The sequence below is a fragment of the Asterias rubens genome, chromosome 22, assembly GCF_902459465.1.
Source record: "Asterias rubens chromosome 22, eAstRub1.3, whole genome shotgun sequence".
Taxonomy (NCBI): domain Eukaryota; kingdom Metazoa; phylum Echinodermata; class Asteroidea; order Forcipulatida; family Asteriidae; genus Asterias; species Asterias rubens.
In genome coordinates this window covers 5,826,533-5,838,233 of record NC_047083.1, presented here as the reverse complement: position 1 = coordinate 5,838,233, position 11,701 = coordinate 5,826,533, and the positions used below count along the sequence as shown (strand labels likewise).

At 40.3% G+C, this 11,701-nt stretch overlaps 1 protein-coding gene across 5 annotated transcripts in view; it reads right to left on the bottom strand.

The window, feature by feature from the left end:
• Positions 1–704: 704 nt before the first annotated feature.
• Positions 705–11,701, bottom strand: part of LOC117305072 (UHRF1-binding protein 1-like) — a 58,031-nt gene continuing 47,034 nt past the window's right edge. For all 5 annotated transcript variants that reach the window (XM_033789792.1, XM_033789795.1, XM_033789794.1 and 2 more), the window contains 4 exons: positions 9,040–9,188; positions 6,271–6,399; positions 5,224–5,332; positions 705–1,501 (listed from right to left, as the gene is read on the bottom strand). In XM_033789792.1, the coding sequence (XP_033645683.1) occupies positions 1,227–1,501; positions 5,224–5,332; positions 6,271–6,399; positions 9,040–9,188 (662 nt within the window). In that variant the 3' untranslated portion in view covers positions 705–1,226. The remainder of the gene's footprint in view (positions 1,502–5,223; positions 5,333–6,270; positions 6,400–9,039; positions 9,189–11,701) is intronic.

Here is an 11,701-nt window from a genome sequence, read left to right as displayed (position 1 = left end):
TCTATAGCATATATATAAAACAACTACATGTAATACCGTTGTTTGCATCTGACTAGTAATATCGATATTTGTTTTATCCTGACTACCTATAACAGCATGCATTTCTTTCAAAAGTACTGTTTTTCTTTTTTTTAAGATATAATTTTTTGATACCATTGTGAGTAAACCGTTGAGTTGTTTTATGATTATTCAATTATTTTGCTGCAGGTTCACACACAGTCTTCAGAACCACACAAGTCAGTACTTTTAGAAGTTAGCTTTGAAAATGACATTTTCTGACATAAAAAAAAATGTTCTTAGTGGTTTACACTTAAAAATAACACTTATAATAACGAGATTTGCCGTAGTACCATGATAATGCAGCTTCAAAGGTTTCACCTAAAGATAATTATTCAAAATGAAATAGGAAGATTACCTTTAAAGGCAGTGGACACTATTGGTAATTACTAAAAACAATTTTTAGCATAAAAACTTACTTGGTAACAAGCAATGGAGAGCTGTTGATAGTAAACAACATTGTGAGAACAGCTCCCTCTGAAGTAACGTATTTTTCGAGAAAGAAGTAATTTTCCACTGATGTATTTGAATTTGATTTTGAGACCTCAGAATTAGATTTTGAGGTCCCGAAATCAAGCATCTGAAAGCACACAACTTCATGTGACAAGGGTGTTTTTTCTTTCATTATTATCTCGATTGTTATTTATGCATATGTTGAGATACTAAAGTGAGAAGACTGTCTTTAACAATTAACAAACGTGTCCAGTGCCTTTAAAATTGTTCCGTCAATTAATCATTCGGCATTTTGTAAGTTGCCAATTCTGAGGCGCTTAATAGCAAAGTGAAGGAAAAATTTAAGACGTGAAATGGTTTAAGGACTGAATCAAATGGCCAAGTGACCAGGGGTAATAGTGTTGGAAGTGCTTTGAGCCACTCTTCAGGTGTTAAAAGGGTTATATAAAAACAGATTAGCTGCATTCTGGGCATGTTGTACGTGTACCTTCTCCTGGAGACCCTGTGGTATACAAAATCATGTCAATCAACCATTCTGTTGCAAGTAGGCCCGTATGATATTTATCGCAATGTCTTTTCGTGTAATACACTTACATTTCAAGTAATGGATGCTTTGTTGAAACAAAACCCTGATTTACCTTGACATGGCATATATACAATACAAATTTACTGAAGTGTGTACATGTGTAGCTAGGCCAGTGTTCCTAGCTGCCACCTTATCTTTGTAATTTTAGAAGTCTTGTGAGGTCCGTTACTGAACTCCTTAAGTAATCTCTTTCCCTGTCCACAGTCAACAATTCCTCCTGAAGGTGTTCCAATGTCCCTAGAAGCGAAGACCTCTCATTCTCTAAGACATCTAGCGCCTTCTTCATTTGTACCACTTGTGAAATGAGCTGCTGGTTTTCTTCTTCAAGCTGTGCTGGGGAGATTGTAGGAGTTTTATCTTCCATGATAGTTGAAGCTGATGGGGTCTGAGGGATGGTTGTCACACCTAAGGTAAAGATGTATCAAGATAGTTGAGTATTTTATTTTTAGTAATGTGTCCGATTTTAAAGTTTCACAAAGACAGGGTGTCATGGCTGAGCAATTTAGAGCATTGAAATTAAATTTTGTCGGTTTAGCCTTTGGGGTGAGGGTTCGACACCTGGTCGGTGTGTTCTTGAGCTAAGCACTTAACCATAATGGCTTCAAATGGTAAAACATTGGGAAGGTAGTATTCGCCGCTACTTGGATGAAGCAACTACTCTTCGTCTTGTTCATGCCTTCGTCACTACTAGACTTGATTCCTGCAATTCACTTCTGTATGGACTCCCCGATAAAGATCTTGCTAAAATTCAACGTGTACAGAACACTGCTGCTCGCCTTGTTTCTTGTCTACCTCGTTCTCACCATATTACACCCGTACTAATGCAATTGCATTGGCTCCCAGTTAAGTTTCGAACAGTTTACAAAATTCTTCTGTTAACTTTCAAGGCTCAAACATGTCAATCTTCTGCTTATTTATCTGAACTTGTTCATCATTATTCCCCTACTCGGACTTTACGATCATCTCAACAGTCACTGCTTTCTGCTACTAGAGCTTCTTCCATTTTTTATGGCCACAGATCTTTTTCTTACGCCGCAACGTTTCTTTGGAATAGTCTTCCTGTGCATATTCGCCAAGCTAATACTTTACAATGTTTTAAGTCCTTGTTGAAAACTCATTTGTTTAAAGCTTCTTTTTTGTAATTTGCCTATTTGTATCTTGTATCTTTCTCTAATTGTTTATTTTATTGTTTCTTTAATGCGCTTAGAGGCTTTTGCATTAGGCGCTTTACAAATGTCTTATTATTATTATTATTATTATTATTTAGTACATTCTACTCTACAGGCCCGGCTCCTAGTGGATGATACCCATGCCTACATCCTTACGGACTGTGAAGGGGGTTATCCTGTTTCAGCCCCAGGAGTACGCTGCAACGTGCCCCTGGTGACAGTAGCCCTCACCTAGCGCAATCTGGTCTACCAGCCAGGCTCCTAGTGGATGATACCCATACCTACATCCTTACGGACTGTGAAACTGTGAAGTGGGTAACCCTGATGCCCCCCTAGTGACAGTAGCCCTCACCTAGCGCATTCTGGTCTACCAGCCAGGCTCCTAGTGGATGATACCCATGCCTACATCCTTACAGACTGTGAAACTGTGAAGTGGGTAACCCTGATGCCCCCCTAGTGACAGTAGCCCTCACCTAGCGTATTCTGGTCTACCAGCCAGGCTCCTAGTGGATGATACCCATGCCTACATCCTTACAGACTGTGAAACTGTGAAGTGGGTAACCCTGATGCCCTCCTGGTGACAGTAGCCCTCACCTAGCGCATTCTGGTCTACCAGCCAGGCTCCTAGTGGATGATACCCATGCCTACATCCTTACGGACTGTGAAGTGGGTAACCCTGATGCCCCCCTAGTGACAGTAGCCCTCACCTAGCGCATTCTGGTCTACCAGCCAGGCTCCTAGTGGATGATACTCATACCTACATCCTTACAGACTGTGAAACTGTGAAGTGGGTAACCCTGATGCCCCCCTGGTGACAGTAGCCCTCACCTAGCGCATTCTGGTCTACCAGCCAGGCTCCTAGTGGATGATACCCATACCTACATCCTTACGGACTGTGAAACTGTGAAGTGGGTAACCCTGATGCCCCCCCGGTGGTCTACCAGCCAGGCTCCTAGTGGATTATACCCATGCCTACATCCTTATGGACTGTGAAGGGGGTAACCCTGTTTCAGCCCCCAGGAGTACATTACATGGCAATGCCCCCCTAGTGACAGTAGCCCTCACCTAGCGCATTCTGGTCTACCAGCCAGGCTCCTAGTGGATGATACCCATACCTACATCCTTACGGACTGTGAAGGGGGTAACCCTGTTTCAGCCCCCAGGAGTACATTACATGGCAATGCCCCCCTAGTGACAGTAGCCCTCACCTAGCGCATTCTGGTCTACCAGCCAGGCTCCTAGTGGATGATACCCATACCTACATCCTTATGGACTGTGAAGGGGGTACCACTGTTTCAGTCCCAAGAAAATGTACACATACATGTATGCCCCCAGTGGCAATACACCTGTTCCGAGAGCCCAAATCACTTTTGTGTTGCCCTCACATTGAAGTGGCCGTCCAGCCTTTGGGTGTAAGGTCTTTTCATTACAACAAAACCAAACAGATTTTGCTTTTATACATGTATTGTAGGAACAGCGTCAATGATATTGGTACATGTTTACAGCCGAGTCATTTTGAATTGTTTTTGATGCTATGGATGTACATGAATGTACAGTAGGGTGTCGTGGTCAAGCGGATAAGAGCACCAAACTCAAGCTCTGGTGCTTCTGTTCAGCAGAGTGTGGGTTTGAATCCCGGTGGTGACACCTGTGTCCTTGGGCAACACACTTAACTACAATTACTTCTCTCCACCCAGGGGCAAATGGGTACCTGTGAGGGCAGAGATGGTCTTTTGATAGATAAGCTTAGTGTGCTACATATTTGGCGGCACAGGCTGTATACTCCCCAGGAAGCTGAAATGGTTTAAGGAATGATTTATTAGGCCCAGTGAACAGGGGTAATAATGTGGAAGCGCTTTGAGACATGGTGTATAAAGCGCTATATAAAACCTATTGTTTTTATTATTATTTTTGATGCTTCTGTTCAGCAGAGTGTGAGTTCGGGAGTCGTGACACTTGTGTTCCTGAGCAAGAAGCTTAACTACATGCTTCTCCCCACCCAGGGGTAATGGGTACTGTACCTGTGAGCAAATGGTAGTTGTTATTGATGAAGCCTAATGTACATGCACATATAAGTAGTATCGCATATTTGTACGCAAGGCTGTATACTCTCTAGGGAGCTGAGATGGAAATAACGTGAAGCTCTTTCGGGCACCCTTGGCTGTAGGACACATTGGCTATGTGATGCCTTGACTATGGGACGCCCTTGTCTTTGGGACGCCCTTGGCTATTGGACGCCCTTGGCTTCGGGACGCCCTTGGCTTTGAGAAGCTCTTGGCTTTGGGACGTCTTGTCTTATTTGCCCTTGGCTTTGGGACTCCCTTGACTTTGAACATCTTGGCTTCTGGACGCCATTGGCTTGGGGACGCCTTGGCTTTTGGACGCCCTTGGCTTTGGGATGCCCTTGGCTTTGAGACGGTCTTGGCTTTTGGACGCCCTTGGCTTTTGGACGCCCTTGGCTTTGGGACACCCTTGGCTTTGGGACGCCCTTGGCTTGGGACGCCCTTGACTTTGAACATCTTGGCTTTTGGACGCCATTGGCTTTGGGACGCCTTGGCTTTTGGACGCCCTTGGCTTTTGGACGCCCTTGGTTTTGGGACACCCTTGGCTTTGGGACGCCCTTGGCTTGGGACGCCCTTGACTTTGAACATCTTGGTTTTTGGACGCCATTGGCTTTGGGACGCCTTGGCTTTTGGACGCCCTTGGCTTTGGGACACCCTTGGCTTTGGGACGCCCTTGGCTTGGGACGCGCCCTTGACTTTGAACATCTTGGCTTTTGGACGCCATTGGCTTTGGGACGCCTTGGCTTTTGGACGCTCTTGGCTTTTGGACGCCTTGGCTTTGGGACACCCTTGGCTTTGGGATGCCCTTGGCTTTGGGACGGTCTTGGCTTTGGATTGCCCTTTAGGTGTGTAAAGCGTTATATAAAAACTTACAGTTATTTCTTATTATTATTACCTTCTATGTGGAAGACCCCATCTGCTGAGCGATGAATGAAGACCTTAGATAAAGCGAGACACATTGGTTGAGGGCCTGGATGTGTGGGATAGATGGCCGGACTATCATCCTAGAGCAAGACAAATCAAGAAATAGTCAACAACATGCTGGACTATCATCCTAGAGCAAGACAAATCAAGAAATAGTCAACAACATGCTGGACTATCATCCTAGAGCAAGACAAATCAAGAAATAGTCAACAACATGCTGGACTATCATCCTAGAGCAAGACAAATCAAGAAATAGTCAACAAAATGCTAATTTTTGTTTTACTTTATTTTAATTCTAAAAGTGAATATTCATTATCCCCAATGCAAATTTAACATCTTTTAACTCTATGTAGTTGAGGATGAATTGTAAAAACATGAATTACGTGTATTTGAAATGGAGTTGCCCCAAAACACCCTTTGACACGTGCAGAATCCTACAATGACAATGCCCCTTAGGCCTTTCTGCCTCTCTCTCTATTCATATATTTCCACTTGACTGCTCTGGTTAGACTTTTTGGTTTGTGTTGTGCTGAGTAGGTTACACATTGCATTTTAATACTTCAGGATTTCTATATTAGGTTTGTGTACTAACTGGTTGAATGTTTTTAAGAACATTTTTTTTTATAATTCCGTATTTTTTATTTTTTTAGTTTGTCTATTTGTCCATGTTCAGCGCCCTAGAGCATGTTTACATGAATAAGTTTTATTATTGTTTGGTATTATTATTATTATTATTATTATTCAAACAAGGTAACTAAACAAAAGATTACAATAGGGTCCACGGTTCCGGAAAGGTCCACAGTTGGAAAACATGAACAAAACTAATAGTATAAACAAAACAGTATAAATACTGTTTTGTTTATACCATTAGTTTTGTTTAAAAGAGGGACACTAGGAGGTCCATGTTTGCTTGCGTGTTGTCATTTAGCTTCCGAGAAAGACATCTGCTAGGTTCGGAACGTCAGACCATTTTCTCTGTTTTTAAATTTAACATGAATTGTATGAAATCTTCTCTTACCATGAACTCAATCTTTGAATTGAATACTTTGATGGACATTGGCATAGCATCACCTATTACTTCATCTGTTACAAAGCTGCCTAGATGAGTCATTGTGGACATACGGAATGTCGAATCTAAACCACACACCTGACAACATGAACCAAAACAATTCATTTCAAAGTAAACTTTCATACTTTTTAGTGTGTATCTCAGTAAAATAATTGTTTTAGACACACAAAACCAAAATGCATGTCACTGTTTTACATTTGACAACAATACATGTACATGTACATAAATACAAAAATACTTTAGACCGGTAGACAACTCATTACAGGAAAGCTCCATAATGGAAGAGGCCAGAATAAAAACATTGATTTCCTCTAGCAACTCACACCTGTTATCTCTATATGTAATTCCTTTTCCAAACAGTGGACTTATTTAGGTATGGCTACTGACTGCCCGGGGCAGATTAACTGCTCGTCCATTTAGTTTAATGACCAAGCGCTGAAGTAATTTAATATTAATGCGTCCACTCATTGAAAAGAATGTAGCCAAACTCGGAAATTATTTTAGGAATCTTTCCGTAATGCTATTATTTTACTTCTGTTTTACTTAGTGTCCCTGTCTGTAAGAATGTACCAAATTAGGGGGGGGGGGGGGGGGGTGTGATTCATGGGTTCGCAGATCTTCTTCTAAAAAATTAGAGTGATACACCATCATGCCAAACGAATAAATCCAAAATCTTAGTTTGCTGACGCTTTCGGTTTTGGAGTTACCAGTTATCAAAGTTTGGGCCAAAAGACCCTCGAGAAACGAATAGTACGTTCCCTGTAAACACAAAAATGTGCGCCAAGCTTGCCCAACAAACATGACAAAAGTAAAACATTTTTTGAAACCTCCAGTCGGGCTTATAACAAAAGTAAAATTGGGATCTCGTTGGCGCATCATGTTAAGCGCACCTGAACCTTTGACGAATATTTGTTAGCACCACTCAAATCCCATTTGGTTTTTGCTTTTTATGTGTTGCTGAGAATCTATATAATCATAAAACGCAGACAATTTAATGGGATCATATTGGCGCGTGGATTTCTAGACGATGCGAAATCGCCCGAAATAGGCAGTAGTGTAGTTTCATATGACCTTTGACCTTTGTTATATTGGTGGGCCAACATGATCCCAATTATTTTTCAATTGAAATCTGTTTAGGAACACTCAACTTAACCAAATACAAGAAAACATTGATGGGAACTTGTTGGCATAGATACTTACAGTGATGAAAAAAGTGAATGTTGTGCCAATTTAAGCCAAAATGTGTGGAATGGCAATACTTTAGAAAATTTTCAAAAAATCTTTTGACATGCAAGTTGCAGAGATCCCAAGATTCTTCAAACTGTTCCAACACCACATTGCTATAAAACAACTTTTTGTTGTTGAGGCGCCAGGTAATGGAGGTGCGCAAAACGCAATATATTGCTAAAATTTGAACTTTGACCTCTATTATTTCTCTGCGCCAATGAGATCCCACGCACTTTGCACTTCAATTTCTATTAGGGATGCAAGCTCTTTCATGTGAACTTGTTTAATTCAAGGGATCTTATAGGCGCGTTGAATTATGAGGCGTTGAAAATGGCACCAGGGCACTGTTCGTCAAAGGTTCAGGTGCGCGTAACATGATGCGCCAACGAGATCCCAAATTTATTTGTTTACTTTTGTTATAAGCCCAACTGGAGGTTTCAAAAAAAGTTTTTACTTTTGTTGGGATGACCTTGGGGCACATTTTTGTGTTTACAGGGAATGTACTATTCATTTCACGACGGTTTTTTGGCCGAAACTTTGATAACTGATAACTCCCAAACCGAAAGCATCAGCAAACTAATATTTTGGATTTATTCGTTTGGTATGATAATGTTTCACTGTAATTTTTTAGAAGAAGATCTGAGAACCCATGAATCACCACTTGGTACATTCTTACAGGCAGGGACTCTTAATATTACATGCAGCCACAAAAGTAAAAATAAAATAATAATTAAACATAATAAACAACAAAATGTATAATTTGGGGTTGAATTTTTTTCAACATGGGTGTGAGATCCCTGGCAACATGGCAGCTAAAAGTTGCATGGCTTCTGACTGGCAACCCAAACACAGATATGGACAACATTGTTAAACCTAAATCAATGTACATATGTGTACAAGTATACCTCGGTAACAAATTGTGAAGTTTGATTGGTCGAGAACCAATCACGTGCTGTGCAACAAATACGCATGCACCATGGCTGCACAGCGCGGCAGGTAACATGAGTGATGTTAACCGGAGTACATCAACTTGATCGATCCCACTGTTGGCCGATTTCCAGCGCTTAGTACGAAACGGCCAGGGATTCGGGGGAACAGTGAAGAATGGTTTCTTATTTGAACAACTGCTTATTAAACTATGCATACTCCGTCGTTTTAATGTTTGAAATTGACGACATAACTTTGAGATGAGGAATATTCATGTTACCAAGGTAAAACAAAACAATTGTTGCACGCTGTGATTTGGGGTCCTTGGCGTTTTGTACACCCTCAGGTGCCATTTTCCCCTTCGCCTCTGTGTTTTTTCCCCCTCGGGTGTACAAAACGCCATGGACCCCGTCACAGCGTGCAACAATTGTATAATGTATTGAATGTTAATCAAAACAAAAAGTTTCCTTTACGATCACAGTATTTCAGAGACAACAACCCTGTTCACATTTAATGCAAAACAATTATTTGTAACAAACTAAACGACTTTAATTGAAAGTTTACCTGCAACTGTAAAAAGCCTCTATCTCTACCCCCTGGGGATAGAATTTCTGCTCTTGGTCCACTCTGGAATCTCAACAGCGCTACAGGGACCTTGACTGATTCATCTACCTCCTTCTTGTCGTCTACTTTTGTCTTTTTGCTACGATCACCTGCAACATGACAAAGAGAAACTAAAAACATTTACTCCTCAATAATTATACTCCCCATTATACAAATAAAGGCAGTGGACACTATTGGTAATTACTCAAAATATATATTAGCATAAAACCTTACTTGGTAACAAGCAACGCACGGAGAGCTGTTGATAGTCAAAATTGAGTCAAAATTTTCGCAGGCCTGTTAGTTTATGCATATGTTTGGATACATCAAGTTAAAGAATACTGGTCTCTGACAATTACCAAACGTGTTCAGTGCCTTTAAACATAAATATCCCTAACCAAACAGAGGTATTGTTTATATTATAGACCATTCACTACTGTATAATCATAATAAAATGCCCAGACAATGTTAATATTGTTTATTTCTGTAACAAAGTTTTGCCAGTAAAAAAGTTCACACAAAAAAAATAACAAAAAATGATACATGTAGTTTTGTGTTTAGAAATTCATTGGGATTCTAGTTTAACATTGGATATGACCTTTACTTTGACGTTTTATGTCGAATCCACAGTAAATTCTTCGTTCAACCCCAAATTAAAAAACATTTCAAATTTTACCCAGTCAGTTTCCCTTGTGGTTTATATTGATGCCTAGAAATGGGAAACCTCTTCAATTTGTGCACATTGTACATTCAGTTGTACTGTACATGGGCAGTCATTGACAATTGTTGAGATTGCAGTTATTGAAATAGCAGTACTTTGTGTTGTTAAAAGACTGTGCAAAATCCCACGGCGATCCCGCAAAATCCCACAGCAATCCCGCAAAATCCTGTCGCGATCCCACAAAATATAACCAAATTATCATGCAAGTGAATCTTGGTATATTTGTCTAAAGGGTCCAACATTGGGTGCGTTTGATTACCTTCCCTGTGTCAAATTCGCGATGCTTACTCGAGTGAGCCCCTGACAAGAGGTTATCGAACGATCGCTCATCCTCTCGTGGTGACGTCATGCACCTGATGGGGTCAGGCCCAAGTGACCAACTCCACAAGCACAATCAGGTCATGGTACTTGGACTGACCCGAGTGAGCCCCTGGAATGATGTCAAAGCTATTCGAATGTACCGGGGTCGACCCAGGGCAGCTAATCCAACGCACCCATTTGAAAAGAGATTGATTGCACCAAAGCAAAAACTACATAAACTTATCAGTTTAGTATGATGAAGTAACCAGGTTTGTAAATTGTTTCTTCACCATAGAGTCAGTCAGAAAGTGCAGTGTATTATGAATCACCAGACTTGAGCAGTCATGTTGATAAACCCATCCAGTTTGGAAGGTCTACTAACAGTGTTTTCCCATCCACACAAAGTTCTACGACCAACGCTCCTTACAAGATGGAACTCTCATCCCAACAATATAAAAAACTGGAACATGCTACATGTAGAACAGTTTCAACTTAAAACCATTCTATTTAATTACAGAAGCGCAAGAGCATTTTAAGAGTCAGCTCAGGTAAATAATTGACATAGTTGCTCACGGTCAAAAAATGAATTTTTTGTATACTTTGTGGGTGGAAGGGCCTTTGGGTGCAAGTAAACAAAATTGCATTTTCAATTCTATATATAGCCCGTTGCCATGGTTACGGCTCTTTTTGTTTTTTTGGCCATTTTAGGCCGATTTTGGGGTCTGAAAAACTGGTTTTTAGCTCATATTTACAACTCCACCCCACCAAAATGCAACATTATTTCAAAAAACTTTTTATATCACTACAAAGTATCATCCTTGGCCTTCCTTGAGAAAAAAAATTATTGCTTTAAATATCACCCTTGTGCTATTTTGCATCATGCACGACAGTATGTTTTTAGAACTTGCAAAATCAACATTTTTACCCTATTTTTGGACCCCAAAATGTCAACTTGCCAGGGGTCTCAGAAAATTTTCCTTTCGGCTGTGATTAGGGCCAACATTGGTCTTTCCATATCTGGTGTCAAAAACTTGGGCAATTGTATCCTGTTGTGACAGTACTGCCTCAAAACTAGACTTTTTTCCCAAAAACGTGAAAAATGCCTTTTTAAGGGTCTTTTCACATAATATCGAAATACGTGTCCACGGTAAAAAAAAAAGGGAATATTTTTCTTATACTTTGTGGATGGTAGGGACTTGGGGTCCAAATAAACAACATTTACATTTCAAATCATAATATAACACGTTGCCATGGTAACAGTTCATTTGTGTTTAGGCCACTTTAGGCCGATCTTGGGGTATGAAAAACTGTTTTTTTTAGTTAATATTTACAACTCCACCCCACCAAAAAACAAAAATATTTCATAAAACCTTTTACATCACTACAAAGTATCATCCTTGGCTTTACTTGAGACAAAACAATATTGCTATAAATTTCACCCTTGTGCTATTTTTAGAACGTGCATGTACATTAGCGCTCGATAGTGTACATCATTGAAAGAAACATTTCATTCTAAAGTAATGTGGTTAAATGTGGTAAATGTGGAGAAAACCTAGTTTTGATTCATCAAAATTTTAATTTGAGAAAACATACTGTCAGATC